General features: G+C 35.8%; 1 protein-coding gene across 1 annotated transcript in view; it reads left to right on the forward strand.

Annotated features, from left to right (window-relative positions):
- Positions 1–22,141, forward strand: part of LOC149534245 (Cytochrome c oxidase, subunit Vib family protein) — an 88,864-nt gene extending 66,723 nt beyond the window's left edge. Inside the window, exon 3 of the mRNA XM_089804856.1 lies at positions 21,478–22,141. Coding sequence (XP_089660982.1) covers positions 21,478–21,579 — 102 coding nt within the window. The 3' untranslated portion in view covers positions 21,580–22,141. The remainder of the gene's footprint in view (positions 1–21,477) is intronic.
- Positions 22,142–22,968: the final 827 nt, after the last annotated feature.

A 22,968-nucleotide genomic window follows, 5' to 3' on the forward strand; every position in this document is an offset into this window, starting at 1 on the left:
AATTTGTTGTATTAGTCAGTTCACCCTTGGATATGTTATCCTGAGAATTGTTTAGTGAAGTCAGTGCTGAAGCAATTTGGATAGTGGGTTCAGTTGACTTCCTATCAACACCTAACAGGGTTGAAGCAGCTCCTAACAAGGTTGGAATCTTCTATCATGGATTCAAAGTCTCCTAATAGGGGGCTACATGTACTGATTATATGTAATTGGCTCCTAACAGACTCGTATCCTTTCATAAGGAACTTTTATATTAGTATAACATCTTGTGGGTGTCATTCCCACTGAGGTTTTTCCTCTGATCAAGGGTTTCCCTAGTCAAAAAATCTTGTGTTATTGCGCATGGTTGTCATTTTATAGCTGTTTTATCTATTGTTTACATGTGTCAGATTTGATAAAGTTTATTTAAGTTGTTTAAAGAGACAACTAATTTGCCCCCCACCCTAACCTAGTTGTGTTGGTGGACTTTACCTTCTAGCAATTGGTATCAGATCGTTAGGTCCTTGAAGAGAAAGTTTAACAGCTTAAGGAGATCCATGGCTACATTAAGGATAGAAAGTCTGAAATTTGATGGAGATAATTATGACAGTTGGAAGGAGAAAATGAAGACTCATTTGCTATGCATAGGAGTTGACTACTGGATGGTTACATGGGAAAGTAAGGTAGTGATAGATGAAACGAAGCTAGATTCTTGTGCACAAGATGAGAAAGATCTATTCATGTACAACATGTATGCTAGAGAAGCATTGTTGTTAGCTCTTCTTGAATCAAAATATGTTGAGGTTAAAAACTTACAACTTGCACATGGAATTTGGATCAAGTTACAAAGTCTTTATGAAGGTGATGTGTTTGGGAAGAAATCTAAACTTCAGAATTGGAAAGATATGTTTGATAGTGATGAGATGCAGGAAGATAAATCAGCAAGGGTATATTTTGCAAGGATATTTGAGATTGTGGTAGGAATTAAGAGTTGTGATGGAATTGTTATTGAAGATGATGTTGTGTGGAAGATTCTGAAATCTTTACCACTTGCTTTTGAAAATAAGGTACAAACTATTGAGGAGATTATTCCTATCACACCTAACTTTACCAAAGAGAACTACTTGGGAAGTTGCAGGCATTTGAACAAAGATTGAAGCAGAAACAAGGAGTAACCGGGATAGAAAGACAACTATATTAATCAGGACAGCAAGCACAAGTGGAGATTATGCTAGAGAATAGGCAACTAAGCAATAAGTCAAGAAGATTATTGCAGGTCTTGCATTACTTATGAGAAGAGAACCTAAAGGTAAGAAAGCTTTTGCTTGTCGGACTTGTAAAGAATTTGGTCATTTTTCATTTCAATGTCCTAAGAGAGAAAATGAGACAAAACTTAAGAAGCCTTATAAGTAAAAAAATTAGAAAAGATTGCTTCTTTGCCGATCAAGATGATGAATTTGATTTAAGATGATAAATTTCCTAGAAAGTGATGACGAAGATGATGAAATTAAATTTGCTGCTATTTAAGAAGAGAGTCCTGAAAAAGAGATAAAAGAAGAGAAAGCTCTAGTGTTACATGTAGAAAATAAAAAGTCTGATTGGATTATAGATAGTGGATGCTCTCATCATATGACTGGAAATATTAATAAATTTGTTGAATTTAACAATTATGATGGAGTAGTTAGAGTTGGAAACAATGCAACATGTCCTATTAAAGGAAAATGATCTATTACTCTTGATGGAAAAATTAACACCGAGGATGTCTATTTTGTTGATGGATTGAAACATAATTGTTTGAGTGTTGGACACCTTATTGATAAGGGATATCAATTGTAATTCATAGAGAAGACTTGTATAATCAAGGATAAAGATGGTAAACTGATTAGAACAGGTACAAGGACTACAAGCAATGTTTTTCAATTGAATCCTACTAAGATTACATGTTTGTTTGTAAAAGTAGATGAGAGTTAGTTATGGCGTAAGAGATTTTGTCACATTAACTTTGATAACATTATGAGGACCAACACAACAAATGCAGTAAGAGATCTACCTAAGATTATGAAACCTTCTACCATGATTTGCAAAGAATGTGTGATGGCAAAACAAAACTCTTTTCCAAGCAAGATATTGACATTAGTGAAATTGGAGATTGCGCACATAGGATTATGTGGTCCTATAGGAACAAGAGTATTCTATGGTGAAAGGTATTTTTACTCTTTTCATTGATGATTTTACAAGGATGTTGTGGGTAGCATTTCTAAGAGATAAATCTGAAGCTTTTGAGAAATTTAAATTATTCAAAAGTAGTCTAGAATGAATCAGGATTGAAGAAAAATGCTTAAGATTAGATAGAGGAGGAGAATTCATTTCAAATGAATTTAACATCTTTCAGCTCCTAAGACACCACAATGGAATGGAATAGCAGAAAGAAGGAACAAAGGAGTTACTGAGTTAGTTAGAGCTATAACGCTTAAAGGTAATGTATCACATATCTTTTGGAGAGTAGCAATGAACACTACAATATATACATTGGACAAACAAGGTAGTGGTAAGACGCCCTATGAACTTTGGGTTTGCACTTTGCACATACGCCTATTGTGAAATACTTCAGAATTTTTGGAAGTAAATGTTATGTCAAAAGAGAGGTTGATATAGGCAATTTTGAAGAAGTGATGAAGGTATGTTTTTTGGATATTCTGTGAAAGAAATGCATATAGATGTTTTAATCAGAGATTGAGAACTATTGTTGAAAGTACTAATGTGAAAGTTGATGAGAAATTAAAAATTCATGAAAGGATACTTGATTATAATTTAGACGAGGATACAAATCAAGGTCCTAACAATCAGAATGTAGAGCAAGAACTTGAAACTGGCAATGATTTGCATGCAAAACAACCAAGAACATAACCTGGAGTAGAAGTCAAAACAAAACAAGAAACACCAAGATATGTTGCAAGGAATCACCCTACGAGTTAGATCACTGGAAGTGCAAACAAGGGAGTGATGACAAGGAACAAGGTAAGTGAAGAGTTGTTATGTTTGATAGCACAAGTTGAATCTAAGATTGTAGATGAAGCATGTAAAGATGAATTTTGGAAAAGGCTATAAATGAAGAACTTGAGTAAACTAAAAAGAACAAGACATGAGAATTGGTCCCTAGACCTAAAAACAAAAATATCATTGACACAAAGTGGGTATTCAGAAACAAGACGAATGCACAAGAAGTGGTAAGAAACAAAGCAAGGTTAGTATGCAATGGTTATTAGCAACAAGGACTTGATTTTGAGTAATTTTTTGCCCTTGTTGTTAGATTCAAAGTAGTAAGAATGTTTTTGGTATATGCATCTAAAAAGAATTTCAAGGTATATTAAATGGATGTCAAATCAACTTTTCTAATGAAGAACTTGAGGAAGAGGTTTACATTGAACAACTTGATGGTTTTCCATTGACAAAAGATAAAGAAATGGTTTGTAGATTGAGAAAGGCTTTGTATGGATTGAAGCAAGCACCTAAAGCATGGTATGCAATATTGGACAAACATTTACAAAATTTAGGATTTAAGAAAGGTAATGCAAACAATAGTATGTATTTAAGGACAAATTCAAAAGGATTACTAATTATTGTAGTATTTGTTGATGACATTATCTTTGGAGGAAATGATGAAGCTAGTGATAAATTTTGAGAAGAGATGAATGAATTTGAGATGAGTATGATTGGTGTGTAATGTCCTTGATTTAGCAGGTCTCTGGAGTATGGTTTTGTCAGCTCATCATTGTGACCCTCGTGAGCTAACATTTGGATTTGGGGGTCTTTGTTGAGAAATTGCTATTTTTGGACTTACTATTTTTAGTAAGTCACTCATGGCTAGTTACTATTTTTGGTTGAGCAATTCAGGCTGGGTGATCGTCTGGCTTTTGGATATTTGATCTCTCAATGGATTTTTTGATGATGTCATATTTATTGGGAAGTATGTTGGTTATAATGAATATTTAATGTACACTTAATTATTATTGTTCTTTATATTATAAAGTGTCAAGACTTTATATTATAAAGTTGCTTTTAAGTGAAAGGTGTATTGGTGAAGCTAATTGGCTCAAATTGTATTATAAATATGGCTTTTTAGAAGAATTAGAGACATCATGATTATTATATTGATTCTATTGTGAATATTGGCCGAGGGTTTTTGCAGCAGTTTCTTGAGGAATTTTGAGAATTGTCCTGAAGGTTAGTCGCAATTCGTTGCTGAGGTATAACGATTTGCATATTCTCCTTCTGTTTACACCGTGGCTTGCAGATTGGGGTTCAATCATTGTTTGAATTGAGGAAGGAATCAAATTATTTCTTTACATTGGTGTTATTGCACTTTGTAAATTCGAGATAGGTCATTTGAGGTTGCAGGTTGACATCTGTATGCAACATTTTGGATCAGCTTGTGGTTTTAGTGAGTTACGAATTAAAACACACTCCTTATAGAGCTGGGCGGCATATATAATAGGGCTTGCATTTTCTGCCAGCCGTGTGGGGAGCCAGTTATAACTCACGTGTGCAGTCCCAACATAACGTCCAACAAGAAGGAAAGACTTGCGGCCTGTTTGGTGAGAATGATTTGCTAAAACAAATCGGGTTCTAGTATAGACTAGCTGCGATTTGATATTAGGGCTTTCTGGCATTCACATGGAGCAAGGAAGAGCTAAATCGCATTCAAAGGATAGCTCCAACATATTTCAATTCATTCTAATTCAGGTCTATGCCAAGAGATTAGTTACAACATTGCAAAGGAACTAGGTTCATTTTAATTTTTCTCATTGTGGATTGTGCAAGCAATTAAATAAAATCAGTGATATTTCAATTAATTTTGGTGTGGCTTTAGTTAAATGTTGGTCATTCTCTTTAACAAGTTCTTTAAATCCAAAATTCAAAAAGGTGGTAAGTATTGTTCACCTAACAGTATTGCAGTCAAAGGACAATTAGTGTCTTTACATGGTGAGATGAAATACTTCTTAGGATTGCAAATAAATTAGAATAAGGATGACATTTTCATCTCATAGACTAAATATCTTAAGGAAATTTTGACAATATTTGGATTAGAGAATTGTAAACCAGTTGGAACACCTATGGTTATAGAATGCAAATTATCAAGATGAGTTTCCTAGTGCAATACAAACAATATACAGATCTATGATAGGAGGATTACAATATCTGACATATACAAGGCCAGACATAGCTAATGCAGTTGGCATTGTGGCAAGATATCAAGCAGATTCTAAAGAGATACGCTTAGCAGCAGTAAGAGGATATTTAGATACTTGAAGGGAACATCAGATTATGGATTATGTTATGACAGATCACACAACTTTACCTTATGTGCATACATTGATGGAGATTGGGCAAGGAATGTAGATGACAGAAAGAGTGCAAGTAGTGGAGCATTCTTCTCGGGAGGAAGATTGGTTCCATAACTAAGTAAGAAACAAAATTGCATATGACAATCTATAGTAGAAGCCAAGTATGTTGCAGCAATAAACAACTATAATCAGATTATTTGGATGAAACAAATGTTGCAAGACATAGGTATTGAGTTTCCAGAACCTATTATGATACATTGTGATAACACAAGTATAGTTAGTATGTCAAACAATCCGGTGTTACATTCAAAGACTAAGCACATTGCAATAAAGTATCACTTTTTGAGAGAGAAGGTAGCGGATAAGGAAATCAGATTGGAGTATGTTAGCACAAAGGAACAGATAGTAGACATATTTACTAAACCTTTGTCTAAAGACACTTTTAAGTATCTTAGAGGCATGCTTGGGGTTATGCCCCAACCTTTTTTAGAATAGTTGATGTAGGATTACATCAGTCTAGTAAATTCAAAGCTTATTCTTACCTTTGGATTGCATGTTTTGTGATGCTTCCTTTGGGGGAATAATCACCTTGGGCAGAGTTTTTGAGAACTCTTTTGGTAATGTGTTGTTTAAACAATGTCTTTTAGCACTTGCTGTTTTTTTAGATTGTTTTGGAGATGATTGAACTTCGAGAATCGACATAATGACACCTTTGTCATTGATGTCAATGGGGGAGTGTAATACATGAAAAACCTTATACACCTATGGGGGAGAGTAATATTATTGTATGGGGGAGAATATTTGAGGTTGAGGAGTACTCAGTATCTGTTGATGTCAATAAACACTTGTTGATGTCAATGAATGAATGAATGAAAGATTTAATAACATCCGCGAGGCCAAAGCAGCCTATGGGACCACCTAGAAAAGCACACCCCCCAAAAAGGGCGAGAGAACATTAATCCTTTTGAAACAACTTCTTTAGTTCCGCTCTTCAACAATGGATGTTAATCATTAAATTTGCTGTCCTGTCTAGCTGTGTTTCCTCAAAAAGAGTATCTAAATTGCCGGTTGCTAGGATATCCCCATAGCTGGAGTGAATGTCAATGTATGTTGGGCATTCCATGATAAAATAATAGAGGAGTTTGGTATTTTTGGTACTTGTAGTTTTTCATCATATGTTGCCAGAATAGAGTTTGGTATTTTTGGTTCTTGTTGTTTTTCATCATATGTTGCCATCAATGCCTAAGGGGGAGATTGTTAGCAGCTTAGCATGAATGCCGATAGTATTCCTTTGGGGGAGTTTGTTGGCATGTTGGAGAGATGTTTGAATGCTTATTTGTTGTATTCATGACTTAGTTTGTCATTGATGTCAACATATATGCTTTCTGGATGGAACAATCAGAGTTGAAGTGAGAGTTTTGGTCAGCGTGATCAACAATTGCAGTGTTAAGTTTTGCGAGGTTAGATTCGTGTTGTTGGAAATGTCTTTATGATGTATCTATGTTTGCAAAAAGTAATTCAAAGGTTTGAGTTAGTTATGCCAGATTTGTGGAAGACTGGTTGTAGACTAGTGCGTAGGGAACAATGTGATATAGAAGTTGTCATTGATGACAAGCCATTTTGATTGCTATTAACAAGTATTCATCTAATATCAATATAAGTATAGTCAAGCATACATACAAAGAAAATCTTAAAAGCAACATTCCATATAAGTGACAAACATTCAATGCAAAGAATATGGTGCTAATACCTTTAGAAATAATTTATGGTGACTATCATACAACAATAGAAACGTATGCAACAACAACTTGGGAGTATGGTCAACATGTAAATAAACACAATTTTCATCATATATTTATCATCATGGCTTCTCAAAATTCAATGAGCAACAAGCAATCGGTCCTGTACACTACATATTCAAATTATATATGAATGGCGGTAGTATGAAGAAATAACATGTTCAGACGGTGATGAGCAAGACGTTGGACTTGATATGGCAAAATGACTTCAACCTTCCACATTACTGGGTGTGAAAAAAACCCATCCAAATACTATGATGAAGTCAAATTTATATGCAGAGAACGATACTCAATGGGAGGTTGAACTAACAACATGATAATAAAATTGAGAGTATACAAAATTCTTGTATGGGTTATATTCCCTAGAAGCTGACTTTTGTTTACATTCTTTTGGGAAGTTATATTTGTAATGTAATGTGTAATGTAATATCTTATTAGGGTCCTATATGAAGAAATAACATGTTTAGACGGTGATGAGCAAGACGTTGGACTTGATATGGCAGAATGACTTCAACCTTCCACATTACTGGCTGTGAAAAAGACCCATCCAAATACTACAATTAAGTCAAATTTATATGCAGAGAACGATACTCAATGGGAGGTTGAACTAACAATATGATAATAAAATCAAAAGTACACAAATTTTTTGTATGGGTTATATTCCCTGGAAGTCGACTTTTGTTCATATTCTTTTGGGAAGTTATATTTGTAATGTAATATCTTTTTGGGGTCCTATATTATTCATTGTACTTGGTATAAAGGAAATATGTTTTCCTTGGTTGTAATTGTCTCATTGTGAAATTGTAATAGTATGGGACATTTGGATGCGAAATTGATGAGATCAAAGCAATGGATGATGTTGACGATGTGTTGAGAACTTCATAGGAACTGTATTGGCAAGGAAAGTTGTTGTATCAGTCAGTTCACCCCTGGATATGTTATCATGAGAATTGTTTAGTGAAGATAGTTCAAAAGCAATATGGACAATGGATTCAGTTGACTTCCTATCAGCTCCTAACAGGGTTGAAGCAGCTCTTAACAGGGTTGGAATCTTCTAGCAGGGATTCAAAGTCTCCTAACAGGGACTGTATGTGCTGAATGTATGTAATTCGCTCCTAGCAGAGTCTTATCCTTTCACAAGGAACTTTTGTATTAAAACATCATCTTGTGGGCATCTTTCCCACTAGGGTTTTCCCTCTGATCAAGGGTTTCCGTAGTCAACAAATCTTGTGTTATTGTGCACGATTATTATCTTATGGTTGTTGCATCTATTGATTTGAGCAAGTGTTTCTAAAGTTGTTTAAGCACACAACTGATTCACTCCCCCTGCCCTCTCAGCTGTGTTGGTGGACTTTACTTTCTAAAAAGTTATATTCTAATAACTCTTCAAGAGCGAATTTCTGTACCCAAACTTGGCCATCTAATACTTTGTATAATGTGGATCCACATTCATTGGAAATGCAATTTAGTGAAAATTTGTGAAGACAGACACTTTTGTGCACTGTTTGCTGATTGTGATGCATGAGAATGCATGATCCTAATATAATCAAGATCCTAAAGATACCCGTGAATAAAACATGATTGGGAAAAAATGGTTTCCCACAAACATGTTCCGGGGGCAAGGGGCAAATTGTAGTGCCGTTGCAAACAACTATGAGCTGTTAAGAGGACATAGAAACATTTTGTGGAGCTTACTGTCTGCAAGTCAGTTTCACAGTGGGTTTTAGAAGGTACACATTAATTAAACTATAACAAATAAGAATTAAAGAAGAAACAATCATGTTCAAAAGTAAAGTTTATTTTCCTTTTTGATGAAATAAATGAAAGAGCTGTTGTACTCGGTGCAATATAGCCAAGAGTTCTCTGGGTCCATTTCTTTGGGTGCCATATTGGGACATCGCTTTTGCTAAAAACAAGTGCAATCTTGTGAATCTAGACGAATCTCTCTATTTTATGTTGGTATAACAAACCCAAGTAGACGTGTACAACTAATAGGGGTTTATTGCTCCGATTTTCAATTATGCCCATGATAGTCTTATCACAGCTATCTTCAACACGTCTTGCAGATTTGGGTGAAATGTCTAATAGAAATATCGATTGCTTAATTTGTTTTTGTTTCAAAAGTAAAGTTTCAACTTCAGTTCGGTTTTCTCGTATCTCATGCCTTCTTGATGGTTGCAAGTGGTGGAGATCTTTATGAATCCTCTTAATCTTCAAAAGTAATCGCTTTGGCTCTCTATAATCTGTTGATTGACCAACTCTCAGTGGTTCTGTTAAAGTGTGGACAAAGATGTAGCTGGTTGGGTCCATGTGAAATCAAGGAGGATATTCACTTTGAGAACACTATCGGTAGTCACACACTTTAAGCTTCTAGGTGATTTAGACTAACATCAGATGGCTTAAAGAAGTTTAGCTAACTTGTAGCATATTTTATTTTCATATCGTCTTAATCCTAGTATTAAAATATTCACAACAATTTAAAACGATCAAATAAGTCTGGACAAGATGGTCTGACCTCTTTCTGGCTCAATCAATTCTTTCATTTGTTACCTCAAGGAATTGCCTTTGTTTTCTTCAATCTTTTTGGTGGACTGATTTGTTGTTGTCCTTCATATTCTTTTTTTATTTTGTTTTTGTCTGCAGATGTTTGATTGCTTTCACCACTTTAAGGAAAATTATTCTTTTGCTTCCTTATTAGCACAGCAGCACCATTCTTCCAAGCCTCAAGGTTTTCACATTTCTGATCCTTGTAGGGACAACTTGCAGCATATATTATTTTATTTGGTCCTTTTTTTACAACAATACATGTGCCATGGGCAATGCAACTCCTCAAGTTTGCCTTTGTTCATAGTGAGTACTGATAGCTATTTTTTCTGGTAATAATTATGCTGTTTACAAACTTGGCCTCTTTTTGTTGTTGTTTGCCTTAATGTCTTCTCATCCTTTGCTTCATGCTCTGATGTCAATACTGCATTTCATATATCCTTCCTTCTTATACTATGTCTTATGATCTTGTGTATAGCATACCAATCTGTCATCATGCACGTTTGGTTTAGCCTATTTTGAAAATATGTTGCTGTCGTTTTTCTTATGACTTTTATAAGCTTTTAATATATCCCAGTATTGTTTTATCTCTAAAGTTTGTGTTTATGATTACGAGTCCACCTGTGGGCCTATGCATATGGTAGCACATAGTCTGATGGAACATTATGCTTATAGACACAAGAACAGTACAGCTCATCTACCAGAATTTATGCTGATTTTTCTTCAAAGTGAATTATTTCATGAGCATGCATATAATTAGCATGCTTTTCTAGCTTGTTGATACAACTGCTTATCATTACATCCACTGTGTTGTAAAGTTAAATTGTTGACTTGGGAGCTTCATGAGTGCATGCTAGGATTCTCTATCAAAGTTGTTATAGACATTTTTGGTGTTCGACTACTTTGAAGGAATTGCCTGTTACTGATGGGATTTAGCTGAGTAGGGCTTAAATCTCTGAGCACGGTTTGAGGACAATCTTTCTCTGGTGGTTCTGAATTCTTTTATCCCTGGGAGTGGCTGAGGACTTCAGTGCTCATGTATAGGATATTAAAATGTAGAAGCTCATATTTTCGTCATAATTTTAGAAGAGTATTGGTGATATATGCTCCTGTATTGCCTTAATGCAATATTTAAGGCTTTACCCTTCAGGTGGCTCCAAATTGTATGTGAAGTTTTATTTGTTGTGCTTTTCACTTCTGAGATCGTTCTATATAGGTAGATGTGTTTTTCTTGGTCCAAAATGCCATTGTTATTGTGGGTTTCGAGTGAGAATCATAGCTGTGTTTAGTCAGAACTAAGCCTTGGGTTATGTGCTCAGCAATTACCACCTAAATTTATCTGTTGGACGGTGTTTGGTGAGAAGGAAAGTTAAAGTTACACTTGTTGGGGGCCATTTACCTGCAAGGAACTTGTAGAAGGAAGTCTGGTTATTGCTAATTCTCTGTAAGGTCTGGAGGACATGCTCTCTGGAAAGGATGCAGTGGTGAACAGCTTGGGGGATGCAGTGTTGGGGATCTCAATTGTAATATCCCTGTAGGATATTATCCCCAGATTTTTTACGCAAAAATTCAAAAAAATGTTTTGCATGCAGTTGATTGCAATTTATGCAGAAAAATACAAAATATGTAGCTGAAATAGAGTCTCAGAAATGAATATTGCAATTAAATCTTCAGAAAGAAATAACAAAGATCCAATCATAGTTTCAGAACTTACAGTAAGATTGGATTCCAGAAATATGAATTTGAAATGCTAAGTGAAACACCTTCACGATATCTCCAACCAAGAATGGTTTACGTCCACTATCTCCAAGTTCAAGGATTTCCATCCTCGAATCTGCTGAAAGCTGAACCTTCCAAATTCTCCAAGAGAACAATAATCAAATCATAAATCAAGCATAAAGAGAATGAGTCTCTGAAAGTTCTTTTATAACATCCCTGTGACCCTTTGTTTTCCAAATGCCTGTCTTTTCATCTACTTTCTTTTTGTCCTTTTTCAACCCTCTATTTAATATTAAATTATTTTGTGAAGATGTCAATCGATTTCCAATGTATAGGACATCACACAAATTTCAAAACTATGATCTAGCAATTGAATTATTAAAGAAGGCTGTACTTTATTATTTGATTCTTTGAAACTAAAAGCTGCATAATCAATTGGTAAATTTTTTCTCTTTGAATACTCTGGATCATTTTTTCTTTAATATCTTTTACTCCAGTTCACTTCTTTATAAGGATGAAGTTATATCCATAGAAGACTCCATTGACATTGCACTTTGTAGGCACCCTCTCTCACAACTTGTGAAATTTGCTTCCTTTTTGGTTCAGTTAAGCCAACCTTCTTGGAGTTCTTCCTGAAAAAGTATTAGTGACATATTGTTTTTTCCTGGTTTTGTGGGTTTGTCTTAGTTCATTTTGTTATCCATTAATCATGATGTCTGTCTAGATCACTTGGCTGTACCTTTTTCATTATTTATAGTTTAATTCCTATCTTAACTGCATTATTGGGTGTATCGATGGAGAGTTACAAGTTTTCCTTCAAGAATCGTTAGGGTTTCTTAAAATAGTGTCTTTTCTAGGCACTGTCCAGTGGTCCTCCTTTTCTATAACCTTCCAACGTGATGTCCAGCTCCAGCCTTGCTCTAGATCCTCTCTTGAGGCCTCTCTCCAATGAGCAATCTGATCTTCAACAGGAGATACAAATCCTCACATCAAAACCCCAACCCTTAAAAAATTCTCAAGTAACCAACTTCACTTGCAAATCAAGGATCTCATCCCCAAAACATGAGAGACATGTGTGGGTGTCCTGTTATGCCTTCACAAAACAATATACTGAACTGACCCACCTTGTGGTGTTGAGAAAGACCCACAATGTATTTGGATCCAACTAGGCCTAGCAAGAGACCTAATACAATTAGCCCTCAAAATTGATTATTTTGCCTTTTTCTCCCAAACTTCCTTAACAAGGCCCAATTAAATACCAGATTCAGACACCCACTTGGACACACTATGGAATATCACAAAACAGGAACTGGGTTTTGGGTTTGACTGGGTCAACCAGGTCTGAGCCAAATAAGCCTATTAGGCCTAGTAGTTGAGGGTTTGTGTACAATTCAACACCAGTGGATTGATCTGGACAAATGGCTTATGATCCCAACCTTGTTTGTGTCTAAGGACTCTAGAACAACAACTTCTTCACACCCTCACATCTATTTGTCTCTTCTGCAACTTCATTTCCTTTCTTGCCAGGCTTTTCACATCTGAATGCCAAGCCTAGGGCTTCACGACAAAATTCAGGTACTGCTTTGTTTGCCCTAAAACCAAATGCATCTTATAGTACACACAGGGCCCTAACATTCCCCAAGCGATTGGCCAGATGCTACGGTGGAATGTTAGGTCAGGGCCATTACAATCCAAAACCCTTGGTTTGACAGGCTTTCTGGACCAGTTTGCACAAACTTGATGGATCTTCCTCCAATGAATACCATAATTTAAACCAATTATAGAAGGAAGCTAACTCACTAAGCTAAGTTTCCGTGACAATAGCTTGAGTGGCCCAATCAAATTGAATCTGTATAATCATAGTGAACAGGGAGAAAAGCATGAAAAACACAAGTTTTTGCAAAGAAATTCCTTCTCTCACGCCAAACTTCACCAATACATGCCAAATCAACTCAACAGACCTTAAACAACCCTTCTCCAATAGATCCAACCAATTTTTGAATTAGTTGGCTGTTGAGATGCAACTAATCAAGTTGTTTGCAAAAGTTGTCAAAGTTGCACTTTCATAACATTTGCAACTTCAGCAACTTTTGACAACATAATGCAGTTTTGCACTTGTCACATCCAAGTGACTTACAACCTTGCAAACATTCTCAAAGGACCATGTAGGACTCAAAGACACCATTACCCTCCACTTGCCATGGTTTGGAAGGGTTTGATCCACTTTGACCATAATTGCCTAATTAGGACCACTTAGGCCTTTTACATCCAAGTTGGTCATCATGACCGTATTAGAAAGAGTAAGAATGACATTTCCAACCTTGTCAAGGTTTTATCACAAACAAAAGACAATATGATCAAGTGATCTGTAATCACCCTTGAAGTAGGGGGTGTGCTCATGCACCATACTCCCTGAGAAGGACAGAACTCAAGTCCCTTGAGTTGCCAACTGTTGCAGATTGGTTCCATGCTTCAATATATCAGCTTTAGTCATCTATGTAGCCTCTGATTTTGGCAACCCTTCCCATTTAATTAAATATTCCTTATACGCGCCTTTCCTTGTTTGCCTCAATACTTTTTTATCCAAGATGCTCGCTAATTCAACTAGTTTGGTTGGTGGTAGGTCCTTGACCCATGCTTCATCACTTTCTTCAATCTCTGCAGTATTGTCTCCATCTGTTCTCATAGGTGCTTTGTATGGAAAGAGGTTTGCAGCATTGGAAACTGGGTAGATTCCCAATCGTGGTGGCAACTCTATCTCATAGGCATTTGGCCCAAACTTATGCACAATCCTGCAAGGCTCTATCTTCTTAATGAGCAGTTTCGTGTGTTGTCCCTTGGTTAATCTTTCTTTCTTGAGAAAAGCCATGACCAAATCTCGTTCTTTATACTAAACATTCTCCTTTTACGATCTGCTAGTTTCTTTATATTTTGTGGCACTTTGCTCCAATGCACCCTTCATTTGGTCATGCGTCTCCTTCATGATAGTGGCAAAGTCTTCTCCTTGCGTGCTTCTTCTATCTGATCCTTGAAGATCTGAGGTCCAACACCCCTCTAGGGTGGAAGCCATAAAAAACCTCAAAAGGAGTCTTCCCCGTGCTTTTGCTAAGTGAATCGTAGAAAACAAATTATGCTTGACTAATGACTAAATCCCATGCCATGCCATGTTTGGTGAGACACCTGAGAAGATTCCCCAATGCTCTATTCACGACTTCAGTTTGATCATGAGTTTGTGGATGATAAGCTAATGGGAAAGACAGTTGGGTGCCAATTCTTTTCCACAATGTTCTCCAAAAATGTCACACAAACTGAGTCCCTATCAGTCACAATAGTGAAAGGTAACCCATGCATCCCTACAACCTCCTTGAAGAGTAGACCTTCATTACGGAATGCATCATTTGTGCACCTACAAGTTTACAAATGAGCGATTTTACTGAATCTGTCAACAACTACAAAGACACTACCAAATCCTCTAGTAGTTTTGGGAAGTCCCACTATAAAATCCATGTTCACACTCTCCCAAGGTCTATTGGCAATGCATAGGTGGCTGATACAACCCTGCCAACCCTGCATTTGATGATGTACCTATGGGTTTCTAACAAATTTGGCAACTTGCAACAAAGTTCCTAACATCCACCTGCACTATAGGCCTATAGTAGTGCCTAGTCACTTGCTCTGGGGCCTTATCAAGCCCAACATGACCACTTAGAGCCCCATTGTGCTTCTCTGGTAATTTTCTCCCTCATGGAACAATCTGGGGACCCATAATTGGTTTCTTTTGAACAAGAGCCCCTCGTGCAACATATAATCAGAGAAATCAACATGAAAATTGTTAGAGAAGTTCAAACAAGCATTCTAAGCATCCTTGAAGTCAAGATCTTCCTTATAGAGCTCCTTAAAGGATGTAATCCCAATGCTATGCAATTGAACCTCCTGTGTAGGGAGTATCCTTCTGCTCAAAGCATCTGCAACTTTCTTGGTGATTGTAAGAATTTGGCTTAGGCTAGAATTCACCCAAGACCAAGGAACTCAAACACAAGCACAACAGTAGACCAATAGAGAGAGTATGATCAGAATGACGATATTCATTCAATATGCCAACTTGAGAGTACACTAGGAGTGCCTGTATATAAAGGCCTCGAGAGAGCTTCTAGAATACATAGAAGTCAGCATCATGATAAGTCATACAATCAGACACATGTCCACCAGATATGGGTTATCCTCAATTAAGCACGGGATTAAGTGCAATGATGTGAGGATAAGACTACAACGGTGTAGCACGCAAATCAGTGGTGTAGACAACATGTGCTAAATTAGGAGTGCGAATAACTATGTTGTCAACATGACAACTCGGTGAATAATGCAAACTTCTGTGTTGTAGACACCATGTGCATAATTAGAGTTGTGTACATCTATGAGAGTACACAAATTCCTTAGTGTCTCACCTAAATAAATAGTAAAATAATGTGAAATAATTAAATAATGCATTAACCTAAGTAAACTTAAGTGTAATAAGTAAATACTTATTTACACCAACATGTTGAAGCATGAACGGTCTCGAACGGCTATATGTAGACAATCTTCCTCAACTTTGATACCATGTAAGAATTTGGCTTAGGCCAGAATTCACCCAAGGCCAAGGAACTCAAACACAAGCACAACAGTAGACCAATAGAGAGAGTATGATCAGAATGACAATATTCATTCAATATGCCAACTTGAGAGTACACTAGGAGTGTCTGTATATAAAGGCCTTAGGAGAGCTTCTAGAATACATAGAAGTCAGCATCATGATAAGTCATAAAACCAAGCACATGTCCACCAGATATGGGTTATCCTCCATTAAGCATGGGATTAAGTGCGATGATATGAGGATAAGTCTACAATGGTGTAGCACACAAATCAGTGGTGTAGACAACATGTGCTAAATTAGGAGTGCGAATAACTGTGTTGTCAACATGACAACTCAGTGAATGACGCAAACTCCTGTGTTGTAGACACCATGTGCATAATTAGAGTTGTGTACATCTATGAGAGTACACAAACTCCTTAGTGTCTCACCTAAATAAATAATAAAATAATGCATTAACCTAAGTAAACTTAAGTGTAATAAGTAAATACTTATTTACACCAACAGTGACCCCTTTCTTGTGTTTTATGGTAAAATTATTTGCTTGCAACTACTCCATCCAAATTGGTTATTTTGCCTTTTCCTCCCAAACTTACCCAACAAGGACCAATTAAATACCATATTTATACACCCATTTGGACACATTATGAAATATCACAAAATAGGAACTGGGTTGACCAGGTTTGAGCCAAATAAGCCTATTAGGCCTAGTAGTTGAGGGTTCGTGTACAACTCAACACCAGTGTATTGATCTGGACAAATGGTTTATGATCCCAACCTTGTCTGTGTCTAAGGATTCTAGAACAACTTCACACCCACACATCTATTTGTCTCTTCTGTAACTTCATTTCCTTTCTTACCAGGCTTGTCACATCTGAATGCCAAGCTAATTCAGGTACTGCTTTGTTTTCCCTAAAACCAATTGCATCTTATAGTACACACATGGCCCGAACATTCCCCAAGAGATTGGCCAAATGCTATGATGGAATGTTAGTTCAGGGCCATTACAATCCAAAACCCTTGGTTTGACAGGTTTTATGGACCAATTTCCACAAAACTTGATGGATCTTCCTCCAATGAGCACCAAATGAATTTAAACCAATTATAGAGGGAAGCTAACTCACCAGGCTCAGTTTCCATGATCATAGATTGAGGGGCCCAATTAAATTGAATCCGTACAATCACAGTTAACAACGAGAAAACAGGAAAAACACAAGTTTTTGCAAAGCAATTCCTTCTATTTCATGCCAGACTTCACCATTACATGCCAAATTGACTCCACAAGCCTTAAACAAGCCTTCTCCAACAGATCCAACCGAATTTTGAATTAGTTGGCTGTTGAGATGCAATAATCAAGTTGTTTGCAAAAGTTATCAAAGTTTCACTTTGCAAACATTTGCAACTTTTGACAACATAATGCATTTTTTGCATTTGTCACATCTAAGTGATGTATAACCTTGCAAACATTCTCAAAGGTCCATGTAAGACTCAAAGATACCATTATCCTCCATTTGTCATGGTTTGGAAGGGTGCGACCCACTTTGGCTATAGTTCGCAATTGGGACCAATTGGGGATTTTATATCGAAGTTGGTCATCATGACCTTATTACAAAGAGTAAGAATGACATTTCTAACCTCGTTAAGGTTTTATTACAAACAAAAGAGAAAATGATCAAGTGATCCCTGATCACCCTTGAAGTAGGGGGTGTGCTCTTTCACCATGTATTGTCCATGAGTCCCATATGCTTGGATGGATCATGGGTATGTTTTGAATAATGGCATAGACACCTCAAAATGACTAGTGACATTTGGTCAATTTACCCCTTTTTGTTCCTTTATCCCGTTGTCTTGTTATTCAAATAATTCATGAGTTAATTAATTTAAATTAATGTTATTTGTCTATAACCTAGTTTATCAAGCCAGGTAAATTAATTTACCTATTTGACTATATACTACAACCTTTCATCGATTAAATTGAATATATTGCTGTATTTGTTTAAGTAAATTCACTTTTGCCCTTTCCTCTAGATTTGAATTAAAATAATTTTTAAATCCCCCGTTTTCTCTCTATTTGTGACATCTCCCTACTCTCTCACTTGATATGTTTTATGAGGATCGCTACAAATGTAATTCCATTGCCTATACTTGGTATGTGTTTTCCAAAGGCATCAACCTCTTATATTTATATATAGAGAATAATCCAAGAAGAGACATGTCCCTTCATGTGACATGTTTATTCGTTAAACATATAATAATAAGTTTTAATTATTGTTTTGTATATATATAATTTCCATGAATTATTATTATATTAAATTCTCTCGCATAATAATACTTACATATATATAATTTATATTCCACATATATATTATACCTCACATATGATAAATATATATATGTATCTATATCTACAATAGTATTATCTCAAGATTTATTTGACCGAAGCTACCAAACATTAACACTCCCTTTTAGCTTGGGAGGATAAACACAGGGTAGATATTACACCATTGGTAATAATAGGAATGGAAAATTTAAGGATATCTATGATTAGAAGATCACCATTTGATATCATGAGTATTGGTCTTTCAAAATATCAACAAATGATATTCACCAAATACTCTTAGTATTAGCCTTTCAGAATATCAACACATGATATTCACCAAGTACTCAAAATATATCTATACAAGCAACTCATAGACTATCAAGTGAATGAGATCTAACACTTAGTTGTTGGTTTACAAGATATAATCCATCATGATTTGTTTCAACATTTACATTAATTGTATATCATGATTTAAGTTATTGTAAGATTGTCCCCTTCCAATAAAAATTGCAAATACAAGCGATAATCATTTGAAAATTGTCACTTCCTCATGATGTACACAGGGTGTAGGTCCATACACACATGAAATAAAAACGTTTACTTGAAGTCACCATGGATACTGTCATGTGGTGTTGTCATGGCATTTACCATGGATCATATTAGAGAATAAGGTTTTCACCTCAAACTTATCTCTCATAGAGAAGAATGTATTACGAGGAACTGCACTTGGAACTTGTTGACGAAGAAACACTAACCTTTTGACCTCTTTATCAAGGTCACTACTTACAAAGTGTCAAAAATCCCTTTGAATGTGATATTAAATTTTGAGCTCCTCATTTAAAGTTGCTTCTGATGGAGAGTCCGAGGTCACTCTGAATCTGATATCAATCCTCCTTTCCCTGCAAGAGCATCCTCGGAAAAGATCAAGGCAAATGGCTCTTATAATACGTATAAAAATACAAACAAGGAAGAGACTACAATGAGTTAATAAATGTAATACTCAAGAATAATAAGTACTTATCTGCACATCAATTTTACATTTAATAATGTCAAATTTATGAAATCTCATTATTAAATAAAAATATCATCCCTATAAAATATGTTTCCATATTTTTTATTTAAATGCCAACCATCTATATGCTAATATATTAACTGTATAACAAACATATGTGATCTATTTCATAAGAATGTGCAAAGAAAGCTTAATTAATATACCATTACTTACCTTAAGGGGTTGGTATCCATGTCCTTACCTTAATATACCATTGAAGCTACCAAACATTAACATCAATTTCTTCCTAATTATGCTTCCTAATCAACTTAAGCTTCCCCTCCTAATCAACTTAATCTTCCACAAATCATGTACACACCCATAATCCATATGATTAGGGAGTGGGTTAAGCCTTGGCATTAATGGCCACTCAAGTTGCCCACTTTTGGGAGTGTACCCACATTGGTCCCTTCCCATTTGTCCTTTTCCAAAAAAAATGAACTTATTAATTCCCTTTCCCCATGTAATTGGACCTTGGGGACAAGAAATGACTTTATGGAAAAAATCTTGCCCAAAGTTCAAAGTACCCCTTTTCCAACCATCTGTTCTCACCTCTTCATCTAGGTTGGCACTTGTCAACCTCTCACAAGGTGTGAGGATCAAGTGGTTCTCCACCATTGATCTCATGCATTCAATCTTGGTCCCCCATTCCATCGACCTTTGTTCAACCACAACACTAAGCCAATTTTTTCTCATTCTACTATTATCACTACATACATTTTGAGCTTTGAGCACCCCTGTGCTGCTAAAACCGTGAGTACACAATGAACCTATTATCGCTGGGCAAATCGTTGCATCGAGGGGATTAATATACTATGTTCTTGATGAATTTTATTTCGGGTGGATTCTCTTTTGCTATCACGAGTCTTTCTTTTTTATTTTTTATTTTGTTATTTTTAGTGACTTCGTTGCTAATTTCATTCCTTTTGAGATCACAAATTACTGCATGCTGATGGAATGACTATATCTTTTCTTGTTGGTTTCTCTTCATTCGTGTGTTCCTAATCTATTCTTTAAATCTCCAATCATTTTCAGTTGTTCTTGTTCAGGTCTCCATCATATGATCATGATTGTGCACTTGCATTGCAGGAACTCAAACTCTTATTCTATTTGTATGATGTGATTGCACCAGTTGTTAAACTGTGTTTGTGAATTCACAACTATCATTTGTAAACATCTGTGGATTGAGACCACAACATGACCAAGTATTGTTATATTTATGCCTTCGTGAAACTCTATCTACCATGACCTTGGACATATATTTGTTACAATGATTTGATTTGAATTTCCCAGGTTCACTAACTTGCACTGGTATATGCACTGCTTGAAGTGATGTTAATTCATTTACTGCAATATTAGTAATTTCTAGTGTTCTGCAAATGCATTGTCAACTGTTTGCCTGGTTCAGTAATAACCCACTTCCTACTTTTTACTATTGAACTACACAAATTTTTAATGCCACCAGAAACATATGAAATAGGGAAAGAATGAGGAAGCGAAGATGACTTCCGATATGACGAACTTTAATGAGAAGTTATTGAATTAGCAAATTACCCAATAGTATCTTTTATATGACTCTGACCCTGCAGCACAGAATGTTTTGTTGGAAGTTTTTTGGTCCTTGGAGAATTTTAGGGAGTGCTTCGTAGCTGTTGGAAAATATTCATTTTGTCAATACTGCAGCCTATTTATATATGAAAACGTATCAGATTTTTCTTGTTTTTTTATTGTAAACTGACTTTTGGTCAAAAACATCATTGTAATAACTTGGTCAACATATACAATTTGTTCAGCCTAAATATTGTTTAATTTAATTTATATACATGATTTTTAGCTCTCAAAGTGCTTTTCATCTTTGCTATGGTTTCTTGAATTGGTTTTCTAGGAATGGGTCTAGATTTAAGCCATCTCACATGTCAATTTTATACTGATTAGCGTGTTATCTGCAATTTCATTTATCATGAAATTACCATTTTCTTTGTAATTGCTGTATCTCTAATCTTGTATCTTTTCTTTAGAATGACAAGCATCAATTATAATCTCTATGCATTTATGTAATATACATTTTTTTTGTTATTCACATTGTTGAACAGGTTAAACACTTTGACAGACAGTATAGTTCCAAGAAGAGAGTAGAGCGATTACTGGAAACTGAGGGTTCTCGTAGAGGTCCCATGTCATTACCCCAAAGATAACCAATTTTGGGTTCCTACAAAAACGAGTTATTGAGTGAAATGATTTTCTCACAGGGTTAAAGTCTATTTTACACTGGTTTACATTTTTCAGTCCACACAAAAGATTATCTGCCTGGGCGCTTGCAAGGGGCTGATAAATTCCTACTTGATGGTTTACATCTATTGATGCATCTTGCCTCAGTTTTTTCTTGGATCTTGATTCATCTGGCATATGAGAAGGCACTGGGAAGACAATATTTGCAACTCGTAAGTTTTGTCAGGCACAACTTTAATTAGTGCTGTGCAGCATCTAATCAATTAGGAATGGGCGGGAAATGTTTACAGAACACTAATAAATAGTGTAGTCAGTGTAGTGCACAACTCTATCTATGCCTTGTGGCTAATTGAGCTTAATTTGACCTCTGCTTCGAATCTGATACACTTTCAGAAAGTTCAAATGTGCATTGCAAGTTCTCAAGTTAGGGAGATGACTATTTTGTTAAGAATGGGACTCTGCATGAATAATGCAACAGTATTGAATATTTTGTGATTATGTGTTACAATGAAAAGCTATTAAAACAAATGTGCATCTTATATGTTTTATAAACAAGAGCAGCTAAGACAACACACCAGGTAATCGAAAAATACTATGCTAGGGTACTTTTGAGTCTTACCACTCATGTACAAGGAATGTTGACATTTTAACATCATCAGCAATAGGAAGGGAAGGTAAATCTTCCCTGAAACCATGAAATCTGGCTGAAGCCCAAGTGGGATAAAAGCAAACAGGTTGCAGCAGTTAGATAATTGCAAACCTTTGGTGGAATTCTCAATCAGTTTATGATTGTCACTTTGGTATATATTGATCATAGTAAATTTAAATTTTGCTAGCCCATTAATGAACCATTCTTGATGGTGATATATGCTGCTTTTAAAGGAAATTTTGCCTGAGGTTTTCTAAATTTAGTTGTATGCCTAAGGATTTTTTTGCAAAGTCTTTCTTAATCTTATTTATCGATGTGTATCGGTTCCATCTTAGGTTGTACTGAAATTTACTAAGGAGGCATTGCATAATTTTCCACAACAATTACACTACCAATTTGGGTAAGACTTTAGTACAATAGCTCTCCCTACTAAATGGTTGCACTTGTTGGCTCCCAAAGCCACAGATTGGAATCCTATGAGTCTTGCCTACTCAATGCTGGGATATCCAATCGGTTAAGACCAACTTAACAAGACCAATCAGTTTGATCCGAGTCTTCTGCACTTCTTACTCTGCAAAGCCAAGGTGGGTACACCTGATCCTAAACCAATTACTTGAGTCCAAGATTATTTATTGCAGATGATCTAATCATAAATGCAATAAAAGTCCTCCAAATGGCAAGAAATCTAGAACTTTTAACTTGCACC

This window comes from Cupressus sempervirens, chromosome 10, assembly GCF_028749045.1.
Source record: "Cupressus sempervirens isolate cs-2001-9-10 chromosome 10, ASM2874904v1, whole genome shotgun sequence".
In the NCBI taxonomy this organism is placed as follows: domain Eukaryota; kingdom Viridiplantae; phylum Streptophyta; class Pinopsida; order Cupressales; family Cupressaceae; genus Cupressus; species Cupressus sempervirens.